Source organism: Dreissena polymorpha, chromosome 3 (genome assembly GCF_020536995.1).
Source record: "Dreissena polymorpha isolate Duluth1 chromosome 3, UMN_Dpol_1.0, whole genome shotgun sequence".
Taxonomy (NCBI): domain Eukaryota; kingdom Metazoa; phylum Mollusca; class Bivalvia; order Myida; family Dreissenidae; genus Dreissena; species Dreissena polymorpha.
The window spans coordinates 106,649,114-106,671,501 of NC_068357.1; the positions used below are offsets into that span (position 1 = coordinate 106,649,114).

At 35.5% G+C, this 22,388-nt stretch overlaps 1 protein-coding gene across 1 annotated transcript in view; it reads right to left on the reverse strand.

Annotated features, from left to right (window-relative positions):
- The window catches only part of LOC127870877 (regulator of G-protein signaling 7-like), a 138,023-nt gene that overhangs the window by 43,305 nt on the left and 72,330 nt on the right, over positions 1-22,388 (reverse strand). The window contains exons 4-6 of the mRNA XM_052413453.1: positions 20,589-20,639; positions 15,967-16,073; positions 480-531 (exon numbers count right to left, since the gene is read on the reverse strand). Coding sequence (XP_052269413.1) covers positions 480-531; positions 15,967-16,073; positions 20,589-20,639 — 210 coding nt within the window. The remainder of the gene's footprint in view (positions 1-479; positions 532-15,966; positions 16,074-20,588; positions 20,640-22,388) is intronic.

Genomic DNA, 22,388 nt, shown 5'->3' on the forward strand with positions numbered 1-22,388 from the left:
GCTTATTCAATGATGAAAAACCATAACATCATTGCTGTAAATGCTAGATTTTACAAATAAATGGATATCAACCAAATTAAGTGAAAGTTGGACCACTGTGCTAAGTGCCTCAGTCATAGTTAACGGGAACAGTCATGCTAAATCACTTCACCAACGTAAGTTCAACAGCCATGATTAGACATAGTGACTCTGTCATCTTATCTGGAATCGCCATGCTTATTGAGTGAGTAATTTTAATGGAACTGCCATGCTAAGTGGCCTTGTGATGTGAGAAGAACAGCTCAACGTAGTCATAAGCTATGAAAGGTGGAGAGGCAACGCTGAGTGCAACTCATATTTTTACATTTCTTGTCCACATCATCCTTTACACTTTAGTTATGTATTGAAGAGTTATCAATATTAACATTTCTCCATTCTAGTAAACATATTTCTTAATAACCACTTGCACATTGAAACACGCATGATGGCAAGTCACGTACCATAATCCGTGTTTTCTGGTTCCCCACACCGAGATGGCCAGAAGCATGGAGTCTGGAAGGAAAAAAAAGAAGCTTTGGTTATATAAAGAAACACATAACTGAGCATGATTAGATTTAATATAATCCAAGGATGGTCCATGAGTCACAAAAGCTTGTTTCCAAAGAGTTCTTTCGAGTATGATAGCTGGGTAGAACCAGTACTTGGTGTCTAATCTACAAGAAAAGGGAATACATTCACCACAATCTTCGAATCAATGGTTGAGGTCACTGTTGTATCTTTTCACCATTTCTAAATATTTCACACCAAACCCTCAACATGTCAATTTGAATATTGTATCCATTTACATTCATCACAAAACTATAAGTATACATGCCATGTATATACATGACCTTATCCTTGATATTACAAGAATTGCGACACCTTAAGGGTTTCGCGGTATGGTATGAGTTAAGATGAAATAAATTTGAAACCAATTATTTTTGTGCATTTGATGATGGTAAGTTCTCACAGAGATTTTTATATACATGTCACTATTCCAATTAATGCTTTTTCAGATTTCCAGCCTAGCTCTGTTGTTTGTTATGATTTATATCACATATAATACTATTTTGCTCCTCCACTTAAACTGTTCTAAAAACCGGCTTTCCGTATTTTTATTTTTCATGCTACTGATTGCGCAATTTATGACGTATGTCGTAAGATGTAATTTCTCTGACGAAACAAACCAGTTTGAGTTAAACCATCTGGTTTTTAAGGACATGTAGGGCGTGGTGTTTTTTAACAGTAAATTATCTGTTTACAGCATCAAAGGAATGCAAAGAGTATTTTGGATTATGTGTTTATCATGCACAATTGTAAACTTTGATAGGAGTATACATTAAAATAGCATCTTTTAAAATAACTTTCGATAAAGAGATGGCGGGAAAGACAAAGAAAGTGAATGTTATTTGAACTATATTGTTATAAACACTGGATTAAAGTTGTATTTGAGGTAAGTGTGTCATTTATACTAAATTTAGATTTGTTATAACTTGTTAAAGCATAAAGAGTGTCATCAACTTATACTACAAAATTGTTTCAGTTGATATCAATATTTTAACCATCTCAATTGTTTGCTTCATTTAATTATAATTATTTTTGATTATTTTCTTGATTTGTTACTCACGTTTATGATGCTTATGATGTGTTGCTAACTGAAAGCCTCGCCATGTAAACCTTTTTTCAATTCGTTGAACAAATTTAAGTACCCGGTACATGATGACACTTTCATAGTATTATGTAATGTCTATTTGAACAGCCATACACTGCACAAAAGGCAAGCATTTTCATTGATGATATTTAAACAGAATAATTTCTTCTTTGTAAATTGAATTAATAATGCGTAACTGTTTTTTGTGTGTAACAAGATGGAGGCTAGCATTGTTTGTGATTTGATGCCACAATGTTTTTGTTTGCGTGTGGTGTTTCCCGGAAAAAAAATTACCAACAAAATACTCAACAAGAGGGCTTAAAAGGCTCAAAGTTGCTCACCTGAGATTCAAAGGAACTGACCTGTTCTGTGCAGCCCAAGATGTCATAAGAACAAATGTGCTATCCAACTTTCATGAATAGTGAACACCCTGGCGGCCACGTTTTTCAACAAAGCGGATACATTTTCGTACACATCCAAAATATCAATAAAACAAATATTCTGACCAATTTTCATGAAGATTAGAAATAAATGTGACTTAAAGAGTGTTAACAAGTTTTTACATATAAGGAAAAATGCCCCACCCCCTGGTGGCCATGTTTTTTAACCAACTGGAAAAATTTTTCAACTCGTCCAAGATATTGTTGGGACAAATCTTGTGACCAAGTTTCATGAAGATCAGACAATAAATGTGGCCTCTAGAGTGTAAACAAGGTTTTTACTATATCCATATAACCATATAAGGAAAAATGCACCAGCCACTGGTACCCGTGTTTTTCAACCAACCGTAACTATTTTACAACTCATCTAAGATATCATTGGGTCAAATCTTCTGACCAAGTTTCATTTCGGTCGGACAATAAATGTGGCATATTGATTGTTAACAAGGTTTTACTATAGCCATATAAGGAAAAATGCCCCGCCCCATGGTGTACACGTTTTTTCTACCAACCCAAACCATTTTCAAACTCGTAAAAGATATAAAAAGGATGAATCTTCTGACCAAGTTTCATGAAGATCGGACAATAAATGTGGCCTCTAGAGTTTTACTAAAGCCACATATAGCCGTATAAGGAAAAATGCCCTGCCCCTGGTGGCCATGTTTTTCAAGCAACCAGAACCAATTTCAAACTAGTTCAAGCTATAATTGCGATCAATCTTCTTACCAAGTTTCATGAAGATTGGATAATAAATGTGGCCTCTAGAGTGTTAACAAGGTTTTACTATAGCCATATATTGCCATATAAGGAAAAATGTCCCGCCCTTTGGCAGCCATGTTTTTCAAGCAAACGAAACCTTTTCAAACTATTCCAAGATATCATTAAGACCAATCTTCTGACCAAATTTCATGAAGATTGGAAATAAATGTGGCCTCTACAGTGTAAACAAGGTTTTACTATTATAGCCATATAAGGAAAAATGCCCCGCCTCCTGGTGGCCATGTTTTTCAACCAACTGGCATCATTTTTTAACTCGTCCAAGATATCATTGGGAAGAATCTTCTGACCAAGTTTCATGAAGATCTGACAATAAATGTGGGCTCTAGAGTGTTAACACAGTTTTACTATAGTCATATAGACATATAAGGAAAAATGCCTCGCCCGTTGGCAGCCATGTTTTTCAAGCAAACGTAACCATTTACAAACTCATCCAAGATTTCATTGAGACCAATCATCTGACCATATTTCATGAAGATTGGACAATAAATGTGGCCTCTAGAGTGTTACCAAGGTTTTACTATAGCCATATAAGAAAAATTGCTCCGCCCCTTGGCAGCCATGTTTTTCAAGCAAACGTAACCATTTTCGAACTCATCCAAGATATCATTGAGGCCAATCTTCTGACCAAATTTCATGAAGATTGGACAAAACATCTGCCCTCTAGAGTGTTAACAAGGCAAATGTTGACGCCGCACGACAGATGATGCAAGACAGACAAAAGGCGATCACAAAAGCTTACCTGAGCACAAAAACATTCTTACCATGTTTGCCGTTACATTATGCATCAAAACTAACTGTCCAGCGCCGTTTGAAACCTTTGTTTACATACATTACAACTAACTGACATTTTAAACACACGAGTGATTTCATTGGTCCAATGTGAAGGTGTGTCTTTACACCCAAAATTTTCATTCATGAATCGGGTCTGATCGCTGTCAAGTAGGTCACCTGAGTTGTGTATCGTGTTATTTCTTAAAATTTGACCCAGCACTTGTAGAAATATTACAAGATGTGTAACATTTCGAGAAAGGAAATTCATTTCTGCGTTGAATAAGACAGGGTTCATGAAAATCACTGCACAATTGATGAAGTTATGGCTGTTCAAATCGATGCACCTTGTTTTCGGGTGATTTTGAGTTGAATACCTTGTTATATAAATATTTGATAGTGAAATTTTTTTCTTCAGAAAAGTTGATTTTTGTTATATGATAATTTATCATTCAAAATAATGTTTTCATGAACTAATTAATACTATAGCCACACGCAATCCACCAGTGATAAATAGCCATAAAAGGTAAAATGCCCTGCCCCCTGGTGGCCATGTTTTGAAAGAAACCGGAACCATTTTCGAACTTGTCCAAGAAATCATTGGGACAAATTTTCTGACCAAGTTTCATGATGATTGGAAAATAAATGTGGCCTCTTATTTATAAAATTAGTGTAAACAAGGTTTTACTAAAGCCATATAAGGAAAAATGCCCCACCCTCTGGCAACCATGTTTTTCAACCAACAGGCATCATTTCCGAACATGTCCAAGATATTATTTGGATGAATCTTCTGACCAAGATTTATGAAGATTGGACAATAAATGTGGCCTCTAGAGTGTTATCTCTAAGGTTTTATTATAGCGATATATAGCTTATGTGGCCTAAAATAAGAGTGTTAACAAGGTTTTACTATAGCCATATAAGGAAAAATGCCCCGCCCCTTGGCAGCCATGTTTTTCAAGCAAATGTAACCATTTTCGAACTCATTCAAGATATCATTGAGACCAATCTTCTGACCCAATTTCATGAAGATTGGACAATTAATGTGGCCTTAAGAGTGTTTACAAGGCAAATGTTGATGCCGATCGACACTCAACACAGGACAGTCGACGGACAAAAGGCGATCACAGAAGCTCACCATGAGCACATTGTCCTCAGGTGAGCTAAAAACTAGTTTTTTTCAGATATGACACATATGCCACAGTGTAGATCACATTCTTGTTCATTATAAACATGTAAAACATGTGAATCTTCAGCAAAAGTTATTGTCCAGTTTGCCAAATGAGCCAAATTGCTGCTATAAGCCGCAAATTAACGATAGTTAGCCCCATAAATATTCGTTCAATTGAAGGTCATCAATAGATGAGGTCCAATGTATCATTCATTCCATAAATATATAGTTAGAAAAACATCAACAACGTTTTTTAGATGAAAGCAATCTACACAAATTCTAATACTTAACTAGTTCAAACTATGATAAGTGTTTTTCTTTATAGACACTTTTATTAAATACAAAAGAAAGTTGACAGTACATGCCAACTGTCTTGCTAATGACTTGTCACTTATATTCAAAACTGCTTAATGGTTTTGACAGCAATAATGTGCCAAGTCATTATACTCCTGTGCATATGTTATATGAACAGACTTGTTTTAAATAATGGACAATGAAACAGCTTTTGTGAATAAAATGAGAAGTATTTATAATGCTCAAAAGGAAAACCTATGTATATTATATAAATTACATGTACAATATTCAGGCACAATGAGTGATTTAAGTATTTACATTTTTGGACATGCAATTTTATAGCATATCATAAAGTTCCTGACAGAGACTAAGGTTTTCATAGTTATTATCTATCATCAGTGACATGTGGATTTGCAATGACAACTGAAGGGACACAAACTCTGCTATTTCATATTCTCAATCAAAATATATCTCCATCATTCCTGTGTTATGACCCGATATTGTCTCCAAAGAGATTTGAGCGCCTACATTAAAGCGACAAAAGATTGCATCTTATTATTACTAGACAATTTGACCACTCAGACAGACTTGTTAAGTACAAGTTGCAAAACAATTGGCATGCAAATTACATTTCTTTGACAAACGAGTGAAAGCTGGCTTTATTTTTAAAACAATTTTGTAAACGTTCAAATTTTCTATTTTTTTTCTATTGAAAATAGCCATTCTCTCAGTGTCATTTAATGCTTTTTTATTTATTTATTGATGGTAAATGGCAATTTATGATCATATAAAAAGATAACTAGAGGTGTCTAAGATGCCCCTATAACTGATATTTGGACGCAGACAAAAGGCATCTCTCTCTAATAATAAATGTTATATGATTTATTCTTGTTAATTTTTATTGCCTATAAACAAGCAATACCAAGCATGTATTAAAGCCATATTGGAGATTGGACCTCTAAGTGTGACCTCAACCTTCGAGCTTGAGACACAGGTCTTGTGTTAGAGCTTGAGACACAGGTCTTGTGTTAGAGCTTGAGACACAGGTCATGTGTATGAGCTTGAGACACAGGTCTTGTGTTATAGCTTGAGACACAGGTCTTGTGTTAGAGCTTGAGACACAGGTCATGTGTTAGAGCTTGAGACACAGGTCATGTGTTAGAGCTTGAGACACATGCCATGTGTTAGAGCTTGAGACACAGGTCTTGTGTAAGGGCTTGAGACACAGGTCATGTGTTAGAGCTTGAGACACAGGTCATGTGTTAGAGCTTGAGACACAGGTCTTGTGTCAGAGCTTGAGACACAGGTCATGTGTTAGAGCTTGAGACACAGGTCATGTGTAAGAGCTTGAGACACAGGTCTTGTGTAAGAGCTTGAGACACAGGTCTTGTGTTTGAGCTTAAGACACAGGTCATGTGTTAGAGCTTGAGACACAGGTCTTGAGTTAGAGCTTGAGACACAGGTCATGTGTTAGAGCTTGAGACACAGGTCTTGTGTTAGAGCTTAAGAAACAGGTCATGTGTTAGAGCTTGAGACACAGGTATTGTGTCAGAGCTTGAGACACAGGTCATGTGCTAGAGCTTGAAACACATGTCTTGTGTTAGAGCTTGAGACACAGGTCATGTGTTAGAGCTTGAGACACAGGTCTTGTGTTAGAGCTTGAGACACAGGACTTGTGTTAGAGCTTGATACACAGGTCATGTGTCAGAGCTTGAGACACATGTCTTGTGTTAGAGCTTATGACACAGGTATTGTGTTAGAGCTTAAGACACAGGTCATGTGTTAGAGCTTGAGACACAGGTCATGTGAAAGAGCTTGAGACACAGGTCTTGTGTTAGAACTTGAGACACAGGTATTGTGTTAGAGCTTGAGACACAGGTCATGTGTTAGAGCTTGAGACACAGGTCATGTGTTAGAGCTTGAGACACAGGTCATGTGTTAGAGCTTGAGACACAGGTCTTGTGTTAGAGCTTTGGTCACAGGTCTTGTGATAGAGCTTGAGACACAGGTCTTGTGTTAGAGCTTGAGACAAAGGTCCTGTGCTTGAGCTTGAGACACAGGTCATGTGTTAGAGCTTGAGACACAGGTCTTGAGTTAGAGCTTGAGACACAGGTCATGTGTTAGAGCTTGAGACACAGGTCTTGTGTTAGAGCTTGAGACACATGTCATGTGTTAGAGCTTGAGACACAGGTCTTATGTTAAAGCTTGAGACACAATTCTTGTGTTAGAGCTTGAAAAACAGGCCTTGTGTTAGAGCTTAAGAAATAGGTCATGTGTTAGAGCTTGAGACACAGGTCTTGTATCAGAGCTTGAGACACAGGTCATTTGTTAGAGCTTGAGACACAGGTCTTGTGTTAGAGCTTGAGACACAGGTCATGTGTTAGAGCTTGAGACACAGGTCTTGTGTTAGAGCTTGAGACACAGGTCTTGTGTTAGAGCTTGAGACACAGGTCATGTGTTAGAGCTTGAGACACAGGTCTTGTGTTAGAGCTTGTGACACAGGTATTGTGTTAGAGCTTGAGACACATGTCATGTGTTAGAGCTTGAGACACAGGTCATGTGTTAAGAGTTTGAGACACAGGTCATGTGTTAGAGCTTGAGACACAAGTCTTGTGTTAGAGCTTTAGTCACAGGTCTTGTGTTAGAGCTTGAGACACAGGTCTTGTGTTAGAGCTTGAGACACAGGTCTTGTGTTAGAGCTTGAGGCACAGGTCATGTGATAGAGCTTGAGACACAGGTCATGTGTTAGAGCTTGAGACACAGGTCATGTGTTAGAGCTTGAGACACAGGTCTTGTGGGCAACATGCTGCCTCCAAAGAGTGAATATTGGTGGCAAGTTACTGTTCAGACATGGTTTCCTTACTTATTAAATATCGAATTGTAAAATGCTCACTACTATTTGGGGATATTCAAACAAAAATAAAGCATACCATTGGGCTAAACTAATTTAGCATGCTTCACTCTTCTGCCATAAAAATAAATAAATAACCACCTTCTCATGGAATCTTTAGCAAGTTTTGGTTGTTTAACTCAAAATCCCATAACTAACCATTCAAAACCATCACCTAAAACTAATAAATAACCAAGCCTTGTGAAAAACCTTAGACATGTTTTGGTCCTTTTACCCTAAATCTCATATTTAACCGTTAAAAACTGCAGCAGTTAAAACACTTATCGAGAGTTGAGTTTGAAACTGTGATATCAGTGCAATATTGCTATATCAGATAGCACAGTTTTGCTCTTAGCCATTCACATATCACACCAATCCCTAGGGCGACTTCAATCTGTGTGGCCCATATTAATGTGTTGAGGGACTCTGTCAGCATCCATTGACATTTCTTCCGCAACCAACGCTGATCAAAATCCGATAATGAACAAATGAATAAATTATGTTCCAAGTGTAGGCAGTGACTAAAACATTTCGCCTAGATGATTGGTGCCACATTTCTTTGCCTTCTAATGATAAAACCTGTACATAATTGATGATAGTATCTAATTTAAAAATCATTTAAGTTACTGCTTAAGTGGAGAAAAATATGGGAAACTGCAAACAACTTGATTTCCAATCAACATTTAATGTTGCTGGTACTAATGACCTTAGGCATATAACATTTTGTAACATCATTTTAATTCACACAATGTTAGGGAAATTGCTAATTATTATAAATCAGAATATAATAACAATAACAAATATGGATACTCAGTGCTCCAGCTAGGATTTGAAAAGGGCAGGGGGAGCTTTGTCAAAAGGGCACTTTGGACGCGCAGTATTTTGTTAAAAGGGCACTTTTGAGCGCGCACGCATTTCTGGAATGCTTCCTTTTGCATGTTAATTTATATGTTATTTATAATTGTTAGAATATATTATTCCCATTATTATTAAACAATTCAAATATAATGTCTACAATGAGGAATAAATTAATTACAATGTATTGCTATAAGGTAATAAGGGATTTATTAATCATCATAATTATGTAAAAAAAAAAAAAAAATTCAGGGCAGGGGGGCCCTAAGAAGGGCAGGGCGGAGGTTCGGGAGGGCAGGGCGGGGCGCCCTTCAATTTAGGCCTAGCTGGAGCACTGGATACTTATAAATCAATATAAAAAAAATTGTGATAATTGTTGCTTTTTCTAAAATTATTATCTTTTACTCTGTATTTCATAAGTATTTTATTCTGAATGTTTTTTATTCCACCAGATTTTATGTTCTTGCATATTTTGGCTGCGAACTTGGCTGTAAACACATTAATGTGTATACTTTTTGTTTTAGTAGGTTAACTTAAGCTAATAAACAAGTTGATAATGGTGACTTCAAACTAAACTTCTTATGAACTAGGAGTTTTGAACCAGAAAAATGATGTAAAAAAATCTTCTTACCAATTTGAATAAATGATGAATAAATGTGGCCTTTAGACATATATGCCAGATGTCCCGATCTCGGCAGAACAGTCCTGCTTTTGTACTCTTTGTCCTGGAATCCTGATATAAGACGATTTGTCCCGACATTCGTTAAAACCAATGTAAGGTCTATAAATTCCCAATAAAATTCACTTTTCAAGCTCTTTCTGGCTAAAACTTACCATCGCTAATCCCTTTATTGCCCCCAATTTACAGCCCACTTCTACTACTTGAGTGCACCAGTGTTGTTTTTGACAATTTATCAGCGATAAGAAAGCGATCAGCATTCACATCATGGTGTTTTTATGATAGGGGTCGCTAATTGCTATCGGAAGATGTATGGTACAGAAATAAACGCCACCTGCGTTTGTATTGCGATACTATTATCCTGTGTATTATACAACCTAAAGTTCTAAAACCTGTCAAAACACCGATTTTGTACATCAAACAAATTGAATGCTGACCAATACAAATTGATTTTCTGACAAATTACCTTTCGTTTTCGACGGATTTTCAGAAAATAGTTTGTACATATTGCCTAAATTTGGAGTTAATTTACGATTTGTTGAATAAGAATAGTGCTCGATGCGCTCACATCGTGTCACACGATTTACATATGTTCAAGGGGACATATTGGATGTCAAATCGAGGCAAATGGGGAGACCCCACATTTCTGTCTATGGAGTGTGTTTACTTCCGGAAAATGGGGAACGTATGCGTTCACAAAATTCTAAACACACATTTATCGTCAATATTGGGCAGAAATTTAGAGATTATGTAAGTAATATACTGACTACTGACCAAAGAAAAAGTGGAATGATTGATCGTTTTAGGTGTCCCGCTTTTTGGTCAAATGTCGCGACAATTTTTTATGGAAAGTCCCCATTTGGACCAGAATGTTAACAAAGTTTTACTATAGCTGTATTAGGAAAAATGCCCTACCCCCCAGCAGCAAATTTTTTCAACCAACCAGAACCATTTTTAACTCATCCAAGATATCATAAGCACAAATCTTCCGACCAAATTTCATTAGGATCCCACAATTAATGTGGTCTCATGAGTGTAAACAAGGCAATTGACACCGCACGACGCACAACACACGACGGACAAAAGACGGTCACAAAAGCTCACCATGAGCACATTGTACTCAGGTGAGCTAAAAAGTGATCAAAACCAATAACATTTATTGATGTATGTTGTTTAGTTTGCTTTAGATCAGGTCATTAAAATGATTAATAGTCACAGAGCCAATGCCAAATAATAACAGCTTTGGAGAATTAATATCAATAGCCAAAAAATAATAATAAGGGGAAACCTTAGGTTAGTTTTACCAGATGCATGGCAGAATTAGTAAGCCACTTCACTACACAGCCCTGTGAGACTGAGGCTAAATTCACCTGATCTTTGTCATGTTTTGACCAGTATATGAGCCTTGCTTTGGGAAAACAGGACTTAATGCATGCTTATAAAGTGTTATTCCAGATTAGCTTGTGCAGTCCACAAAGGCAAAACAGGAAGTCACTTTCCGCTTTTATGGAAAAAAAATTGTGAGAAGTTTTCATGCTAAAATCCACTTAAGGTGGAAAGTGTCATCCCTGATTGTGCATTATATACTGCACAGGTTTATCTAGGACGACACTTAACAAACTCACATGCTTAACCCCATTGTTCCATAGCAAGGCTCATATGTATTCTGTAATAAAAAGAAACGCATTTAGATTTAGAACAGGCATACAATCAACACATCAATAAATCAGTTTGATACAAACAATCTGAGCTTTCAGCTATTATCATTCAAACTTGATTTATTAAAAATTCTAAATGCTTGCTGAGGAGGACATATAGTCATACATTCTTTCAAAAAAATAACAAATCTTCCATGATATTCACAAGAGACTTATTACACATTTCTTATTTAGATTCAAGAGACCGAATTGCCAAACTTGGAATATAAATGTCATCAAAATATTAACAGGATAGTCGCATACCGTAAATACATGAATATAATACGCCCTTTTTTACCTGCCAAATTTTTCTTCAAGTAGTTGGTGCATATTATATATGAATGTAGAGCAGAACAAACATTTTCCTGTGAACTTTTTCAACTTAATTGTTATTCGCTGCGTGTCAGCCATTCTGAATTACACCATTACTTCAAAGGGGGGCAACTGTGCTTACGGTTTTATTGTCATGGCTACGCCTTATATTACCATACATGCTAAATAAACCAACCATCGGTATTAAAGATATATAATAATAATACTTATTATTTCATTATTATAATTATTATCGTTCTGAATATTGTCAAATGGAATTAAATGTTATAAAAAAAACAGTGTCTCTGTTTCTTTCTTTTGCAATTATAACTGCTAGACCCGAGTGTTAGCAGGTGGCCCGTGTGTTATCGGTAAAGGTGTTGAGAAGGGTCATCTCTTGTCAGCCGGACCCGTGTATTCGAGGTGTTGATAAAAGCCGGGGTATTACTGTGAAACAGATGGTTGATAACACCAAATTGATTTGCTATTTTCACAACACATAAATATATAGACACATTTTTTTTGAAATGACAGCGTCATGGTCGATTTCGGACACTGTTTTTTTAGTGCTTATTTTACTCAGATTTTCAATTTTTACCGATAAATTTGGACCAAACTCAGCGATGCGTATTTTACACAAGAGCGTATTATATTCGTGTATTTACGTAATAGGGAAAATAATTGCTCAAAAGCAAATAAATTGTATTAAGAGGTGAATTATACATCGTTTTTTTTACAGACTTTGATAAAGTTGAACTAAAGCCTTCACATTGATTAACCCATCCGAAATGTCAGCAGTAAGCAGATTATAAATATAACACCCTACCTCACAGCATCTCAGTACAAACAGTATAACTTAATTATCTCTAGAATCTATCACTGGAATACCTGGTACAGTTACTAAACAAATCTCACAATAACAGTGAAATTATCAATTGTGAATTAGGAATTCAAGACCATAATATGTCCATCTCTGCTTGTAAACCATATGAAAATGTATCCTGTATATTTGCCAGATCATATTGTCCACACCTCCATGACAAACTTGTCAAACTGTGCAAATCATGTACACCTTGTTATAGTTGTGAACAGACTATGGGTATGTATTCTCAAAACATGTCAATAAGAAGACTTTTATGACATGCAAAACATCGACAGTTGGCACCCTCTAAATTTTCATCAAATTCATTCTTAATATTGGTATATATATTAAATTTATTCTCACTTTAAAATATCAGTATAATATAGATTAAAACACAACATCTTGGCTGTATTTCATGTTTGCTGTTTAAACAAAGCTTAATTAAAATTGAACATATATTTATGGCCATGAATGATTGTTTCTCTGATGATATCTTAATTTTTCTTTCTATCTTAGGGTTATGGTAGGATAAAGCAAGTACTCAATCCTTTGATAACTCAAGCATTTTTTTTCATACTGTTGCGACCTTGATTAAAGCAGTAATCCTGTAAAAAAACTGTGCTGGCATAATATTAACCTGGTATCTCTTAGATTCAAATTATGAAATTCACTTCAATTAGTCTTGACAAAATAGGTTTTAAATTATAATTAGCATTTAATTACTAGGTTTAAGGTGAAAATCATATTGATCTGTGTAATCAATGAGTCACAAGTGATATGATCAAATATAAGCTGCTGGAAGTCTTTTAATTAAGCAAAGCTTGCATAAAGAGACACATACCAAAGGAATATCTAAGATCAATATCTGATCTATAATTATAGAAATCTGATGGTCTTCAGCACTACTTATTTCATATTGCTACCCCTGTGCCTTTGTAAAAGTTATTATGCAGCCAACTGGATTCTGGTCTGTGCCAAAGTGAAGTGGTTAAGTCAGTTGTAAATTATTCTTAGATTCAAATTAAACAAACTTCATGTTGCTTTCCATTTGTGTTTGAAAAATGTAATAGTAAATATAAAGAAGCCAAGATAAGTGAGATGTCAAAACTGTAGCATTATTGGACACAAACTATACTTTTTGGACACAAACTATAAAAGCATTTATTATAATGATCCTCACTAAATACTCACAGTATCTATTACTATGCCAACAAATGCTGATATTTTTGCCACTATCCAAATTTGAGGTTTGCAATTACAAAATTATTACAAAAACATTTAATTACCTAGAACCTGTAGTAAGTGCTGTCACACTGGAGATGCACATATATTATGTCAAACCTGTAATTAGTACTGTCACACTTGAGACACACATATATTACATCAAACCTGTATTAAGTACTGTCACACTTGAGATACACATATATTACATCAAACCTGTAGTAAGTGCTGTCACACTTGAGATACACATATATTATAACAAACCTGTAGTAAGTGCTGTCACACTTGAGACACACACATATTACATCAAACATGTAGTTAGTGCTATCACACTTGAGACACACATATATAACATCAAACCTGTAGTTAGTGCTGTCACATTTGAGACACACATATATTACATCAAACCTGTAGTTAGTGCTGTCACATTTCAGACACATATATTAAATCAAACCTGTAGTTAGTGCTGTCAAACTTGAGACACACACAAATTACATCAAACCTGTAGTTAGTGCTGTCACATTTGAGACACATATATTAAATCAAACCTGTAGTTAGTGCTGCCACACTTGAGACACACACATATAACATCAAACCTTTTGTTAGTGCTGTCACACTTGAGACACACACATATTAAATCAAACCTGTGGTTAGTGCTGTTACACTGGAGACACACATATATAACATCAAACCTTTAGTATCAAATCAAATCTGTGGTTATTGCTGTCAAACTTGAGACAAACACATATATAACATCAACCCTTTAAAAAGTGCTGTCACACTTTAGACAAACACATATTACATCAATTATGTAGTTAGTGCTGTCACACTTGAGACACACATATATTACAACAAACCTGTAGCTAGTGCTGTCACACTGGAGATGCACATATATTATGTCAAACCTGTAATTAGTGCAGTCACACTTGAGACACACATATATAACATCAAACGTGTAGTTAGTGCTGTCACACGTGATACACACACATATTACAACAAACCTGTAATTAGTGCAGTCACACTTGAGACACACATATATAACATCAAACGTGTAGTTAGTGCTGTCACACGTGATACACACACAAATTACATCAAACCTGTAGTTCGTGCTGTCACATTTGGGACACATATATTAAATCAAACCTGTAGTTAGTGCTGTCACACTTGAGACACACACATATAACATCAAACATGTAGTAAGTGCTTTCAAAATTGAGACACACATATATTAAACAAAACTGTAGTTAGTGCTGTCACACTTGAGACACACATACATGTCATCAAATGTGTAGTTAGTGCTGTCGCACTTGAGACACACATATATTACATCAAACCTGTAGTTAGTGCTGTCACATTTGAGACACACATATATTTCAACAAACCTGTTGCTCGTGCTGTCACACTTGAGACACACATATATTACATCAAACCTGTATATAGTGCTGTCACACTTGAGACACATATATTACATCAAACCTGTAGTTAGTGCTGTCACACTAGAGATGCACATTATTATATTATGTCAAACCTGTAGTTAGTGTTGTCACACTTGAGACACACATATACTACATCAAACCTGTAGTTAGTGTTGTCACATTTGAGACACACATATATTACATCAAACCTGTAGTTAGTGCTGTCACACTAGAGATGCACATTATTATATTATGTCAAACCTGTAGTTAGTGCTGTCACACTTGAGACACATATATTACATCAAACCTGTAGTTAGTGCTGTCACACTGGAGATGCACATTATTATATTATGTCAAACCTGTAGTTAGTGTTGTCACACTTGAGACACACATATACTACATCAAACCTTTAGTAAGTGCTGTCACACTTAAGACCATCACATATTACGTCAAACCTGTAGTAAGTGCTAACACACTTGGGGCACACAAGATATTATCTGGGAACCCAAAAGTAAATACTGTCACGCTAAATATTATCTGGAACCTATACAAGGTACTGTCAAACTAGATATTATCTGGGACTATAGTAAGTACTGTCACAGCTGAGATATCTAATTTTACATAGAGCCTTAAGTAATTATTGTTATGTTTTGTAACACTTGATATACATATATGTTACCTGAAACCTATAGCATGTATTGTGACACTTGAGAAACATGTGTGTACATGTAACCTATAGCATGTATTGTCACACTTAAGACACATGTATGTTACCTGTCACCTATACCATGACACTTGCGACACCTGCATTGCATTACATTGAACCTGTTGTAAATAGTGTGATACTTATGTATGGTACAGACACCTGTTATTACCTAGAAAACGCAACAGTGAGGCAGGCAACTGTAATTACCTGAAACCTGTAGTAAGTGTTGTCACACTTGACTGTGAGATAGTGGTCGTCAATTGGGAAGAAGTAGCCATGAGAAGACATCAGATGAGCCAGATGAAGGGCTTCAACTGCAACACAAGTACCAGACCTTTATAAATGAACAAGAAATTGTGTTCCATAAATCAGTGTCATTTAAAACAAATAAAAGCAAATAAAGTTGATTTTTTTCTAAAGTATAACTAAGAATGCAATACATTATGCTTTTGAATATTATTATATAAGCATTGTTTAATAAAACTAAGCTTAATGCTTGTGCTAAAGTGTTGTCCTGGATTAGAGAGTTGCTAAAGTGTTGTCCTGGATTAGAGTGTTGCTAAAGTGTTGTCCTGGATTAGAGAGTTGCTAAAGTGTTGTCCTGGATTAGAGTGTTGCTAAAGTGTTGTCCTGGATTAGAGAGTTGCTAAAGTGTTGTCCTGGATTAGAGTGTTGCTAAAGTGTTGTCCTGGATTAGAGTGTTGCTAAAGTGTTGTCCTGGATTAGAGTGTTGCTAAAGTGTTGTCCTGGATTAGAGTGTTGCTAAAGTGTTGTCCTGGATTAGAGAGTTGCTAAAGTGTTGTCCTGGATTAGAGTGTTGCTAAAGTGTTGTCCTGGATTAGAGTGTGCAGTCCACACAGGCTAATTAGGGACGCTTTTATGGAATTGTTTGTATTTAGGAGGTCTCTTCTTAAACAAAATCCTGTACAATCTTCAAGTTGTAATCAAGGACATTCAATATATCCTTGTTCAAGTATGTATATTGAAAACAGCAATTATTTGTAGTTGTTTTCCATAATATTATTCTATCCAGTTAATTTTACAGTATTATGTTGCATGTTATGTGTCAATTATCCAACACTTGCTTCCCTAAATATGAAATTATGGCAGAAATAATGATGGTAATATTATAGTAAAAACACATAAATATCAATGCAGTCTTATTAGTGTTTTCAACATTCCACACCAAGTGATACCTCAATTATGCTAATTGGTTTGCCATTAACAGCCTGCTTCTACAATATTCAACTTTTCCACTTCCAGATCATGAAAATAGCCACAAACAACAAGTGTAGCCTCAAGCACTTCAAGCAGCAAATACCACTACAATTCCATTGAATATTATGGGAAAGAAGTATTTATGAACAATAATGGTCACCTCATGTTTGCAAAAATAACCAACTTTTTAATTTTTATAACTTTTTCAAGTTGAAAAAGCTTAGCAACATGACATTATTAGATGCACCTCGATCAATTTGAGGCTGTATTGCCAACAATACCCAGTCTACTAGTCATATTCAGATATAAACCGCGTAAAAGGCTGTTTCATTACTTTGAACCTTTCGTTTCCCTAACAATAACACTAATTGCGGACAACTGACGGCTAGTGATGATGAGATTATTAATATTTAATATCATTAATGGAAGGATTCTGCATTCGAAGCAGGCATCGCGTTCCCAGGGGGAGGGAAGAAATAGCGACAAACAGAAAGTCAAACCAAACTTTCTGTTGCTGTTCCCTTTGGAACAAAATACCAAGGAAATATGATATCCTTATTAATTAATATTAATAAGATTAAACTGGAGAAAGCCACAATAGTATCAGAGTGAAAATGGCTTTTGCAACCAGCATAAAACCAGAACATCCTGCGAGTAACTTGCAGTCTGTTCACGTTTTATGCTTTTTGCTGCTCATCAGTACCTAAGGGTTGGAAATGAAGCCTTTAAAACTTAGGGAATCACTTGTCCATATTACACACTGTGCTCAATAGATCTTATATTCCATTATATTGCCATGTTTGTGCTTATGCAGCAATGCAATGACATGTAAATTCTTTTAATAAGCCTCATTCTGGAAACACTGGGGTTTATGCATGTGAGTAAAGTGTCACCCTAGATAAGCTTGTGCAGTCTGCATGTGAGTTAAGTGTCACCCTAGATAAGCTTGTGCAGTTTGCATGTGAGTAAAGTGTCACCCTAGATAAGCTTGTGCAGTCTGCATGTGAGTAAAGTGTCACCCCAGATAAGCTTGTGCAGTCTTCACATGGTTTGCTTACATGTAGAAAAGACTTTCTTTAAAACAAAACTACCATAACCACTGAAATGGCTCAAATGAGACGATGCTTGACCCACATATGTTAAGCCCTTTTTTTCTAGAACAGTCAACACGTCTCATTTATAACAGCTATTCTCCCCCCTTCCACTTAATAAATTTTGGAAGTGGTTATTTTTATTAAGAATGTGTACTTAGTGCTGGTAAACCAGTTAACAGACCCCAGTGATATTACAGACAAAATACTTTTGAAAACGTTGAACTGAAAAACACACACAAAAATAACAACAAGAGGGCCTGAAAGGCCTAAAGTCGCTCACCTGAGATACAAAGGAACTGACCTGTTTTGTGCAGCCCAATATATCATTAAAACAACTTTTAGATTTCAACAAACCAGAACCATTTTGGAACTGATCCAAGATATCATAAGATAAAAAATGTTCTGACCATGTTTCATGAAGATTGGACTATAAATTTGACTTTCAAGTGTTAAAAAGTTTTTACTATAGCCATATTTGTGTTTACTATAGCCATATAAGAAAAATTCCCTGCCTCCCCTCCCCCTTGGCAGCCATGTTTTTCAACCACACAAAACCATTTTCAAAGCATGTCAAAGATATCATTGAATGGGATAAATCTTCTTACCAAGTTTAATGAAAATAGTACAATAAATGTGGCCTATAGTGTTAACAAATTTTTGCTATAGCCATATAAATAGCCATATAAGGAAAAATGCCCCGGCCCCTGGCGGCCATTTTTTTTAAGCATCCAGAACCATTTTCGAACTCCTCCAAGATATTATTGGGGAAAATTTTCTGACCAAGTTTCATGATGATCGGACAATTAATGTGGCCTCTAGAGTGTAAACAAGGTTATACTATAACCATATCTGGCAAAGTGCCCCGCACCCTAACAGCCATGTTTTTAAACCAACAGAAACCATTTTCGAACTTGTCCAAGATATCATCTGGACAAATCTTCTGACCAAATTTCATGAAGTTTGGTCAATAAAAGTGGCCTCTAGAGTGTTAACAAGGAAAATGTTGACACAGCACAACGCACAGTGCATGACGGATAAAAGGCGATCACAAAAGCTTAACACGAGCACATTGTGCTCAAGTAGGCTATAAACAACAAACCTTTAAATTAAAAAACACATATTTTAACTTCTTTTTGTTTTCTTTCATCATTTTGATCATCAACTTTTTTATCAATTCAAACCAAATCTAGATTGAGATTGTAAAATATTCTTTACATGTTTATTTGTAAGACAGTTTCATCTCTTAACATTAAGGGTGTTTTTTAAATGAAGAAGAGAAGCATCCCCACACAGTACAGTATATGAGTACACTTAATTTAAATTGCTCTTCCTTTCCTCTTATAAGCAAGGTGCAATTCTCGAATTCAACTGTTCTTCAAATAGCTCATTATCTCTATTTATAGTGCATATATATGAGCTTTTTTCAAGGATTATTAGGCTAGATGCATATGCTTTATGTCGTCCCATATTAGCCCGTGAAGTCCGCAAAGGCTAATCAGGGACTTCACTTTATGCCTGAACTGCCTGTCATTAAGTAGAGACTTTCAAAAAATTCCATAAAAGCAGAAAGTGTTGTCACTGATTAGGCAGAGCCAACTGCACATTACAATCTGGGACAACACTCTAGACACAAGCATTTAGCCCAGTTTTTTCAGAACAGGGCTCCTATTATTCCCCTCCTACATTAATTTAAATCCATAGAGATTGTCAGACCAAATAGAGAATGAGTTAACTTCATATGGATAGTCAACATACATTTACAGTTGTTTTGCAATTTTCAACTAAAGGCTAATGTCCATAACACAATGTACTACTCATCTAGTCTTGCATTGTATCTACGGTATCTACGTTAAATACAAGTTTAGATTCAAAGGTTCAATTCCCACTCAGTAAGCTTCCACAAGGGGGGAAGGGGGGGGGGGGCTTAGCTCTTAAACTCACTCTTACATCCCCTTTCCCCAAAAAAATTCTTAATTTCTCTGACCCTGATTGACATTGCGATATTTGTGCAAGACTGTTATCTGGGAAGAACCAGTGCTGGGTGTTTCTGGAAGATCTCAAGTAGGCTGACTGTGTAATGATTAAACCTCCGCAAGAACAAGTTCCATGAAAATAGCTACAAAAAAAACTTGACTTCTACAGTGCTCGCGACCTTTTTGATAAATTTGACAATGTGCGTTGACCTTGTTTTAAATGCACAATGCCCCAGTTTCTTACTCATCTGAATTATAATTGGGACAAGTGTTCTGAAAAAATTTCATGAAGATTGGATGATTAATCTGGCCTCTACAGTCTCCATATTCTTTTCTTTAATCTGAACTAATGAACTAGTTTTTTAATAACATATTACACAGTTTTGAACTAGGCCAATCTTTTCTAGGGAAAAATGTTCTGACCTGTTTCGGGAAGATTGGGCCATAAATGTTTCCTCATAACGCAAATGTGATGATGCATGACTACCTACAGACAGAGGGCAATCACAATAACATAACATAGCATGGAAAACAACCCACATACCTTGGTCTTCGACATCCAGGTTTTTCATCATCCATGTAATAAGGTCCTGTCCTGCAAAAGAAGAAGAGAAACATAATCCCAAATTTAGAAAATATTTTTAAACTTTCTTCCACTCAAAAGTCCAGCACTTTTATTTAAAACACTTGGTTTTCAAACATTTGCATTACAAATACATACTTAGCAAAAATTTAACATAATTGGAATCACATTGCATTTTGAAGTACATTGCACTTTGAGTCAAAATCTTCAAACAATGAATGACAACCAAAAACAACCCAACCTAGTGTTTTTCATTTGAATAAAGGGCCTTAACCCTTTCCCACTTAGAAGCAAAGTGAAAACGGCTATGTACAAACAGAATAAGATCAGAACAGCCTGCGAGTAACTCGCAGGTTTTATGCTGTTTGCTGCTCATCAGTATCAAAGGGTTGGAAATGAAGCTTTAAAACTTGAATCTAGTAAGAAAGGCCTTTAATAAAACATATATTTCTAAGGGACTATAAATGTATGAAAATATGTATATACGTGGTAAAGGGTTAAACAATGGTTTAGTTGAGTTGAAATACCAAATAAAATATGCATCATATGAGCATGTCATTAAGTTGTGAAACTTGTAAAACTCAACTGTATTTTAGTTTAACATGGGCATTATAAAATTAGATGAAATAAGAAGTTGGAAATGATGACAAATTATAACAACACATAAGATGCAACTTTTTGTAAAATCCCCTGAGATTCTGTAAATCTCAATGACTGACAGCAATGCTTGGTGCATTAAACATTATTGCACAATAAACAATACCCAAGTCTGTCATCTGAGCTAATAAGTACTGTAGTAGAGTATTTACCTTGTCATCATCATTAAAACGCATTAATAGCCATGCATAAGTGTGAAAATCAATACACAAATTGATGCTTTGAATGTCAAGGCCTGAATGTGTCATTTCATATTGAAACAGCAAATCTCAAAAAAATGAAAACAACTTTTCCTTTATAAACAAATAAGTTGAAACGTCAGTTCAATGGAATACCAGTTTAAAATAATTAATTTAATGTCATGGAGATATTAAACAAAAAAAAAAATTAAGATTAAAGAAAAAATGATACAAGATTCTAACACGGCACGGGCCAAATTTCATAAAAACTAAAGAAAATTGTCTATGGGTTAGTTTGCAATAATTATGGGCGGAGCTTATACACTGAAAGCACGCGCTGTAACTAAACAGAACATGCTGATTCATTTCCCACCAGGGTAATAATCCACTGTGGCTGTTATTAAGGGCGGAGATCTGATTGACAGAACAGCTGAAAGTTATTTTTATGGGCGGAACTTCACATAAAATACTACACAAGAAAAATAAGATACATGGTATAAATCTTTGGTAAAAACCGTGTAAGAATCAAAATAATTTGTGTACTATACAAGGGCAATAATTCAATATTATTGTTTAAATTATGTTCGCTAATAAACCTTATACCCATAAACATTTTCAACAAGTGGGGTGAATACTCGATGAAAACTTCTTGAATAAGACAATGGGCACCGTTAAAATATCAATTTAAAATAATTCAAAAGCCCTTACAGGCAGACCAACATAAGCAATTTATTACACCCCCAAAAGTGCCAAAGTACAGTCCTCGTTTTTAATCAGACATTATAACTAATGTGTGTGCATCTTATCTGAGAGTGTCTGTAAGAACAACATGATTTACAAAACAGATTGGTTACAACAAGACAAAATCCGTTCTACCTCAAAAAAGTAATACTAAACACCATTTGTCCAAATAGACCAAGCAAGT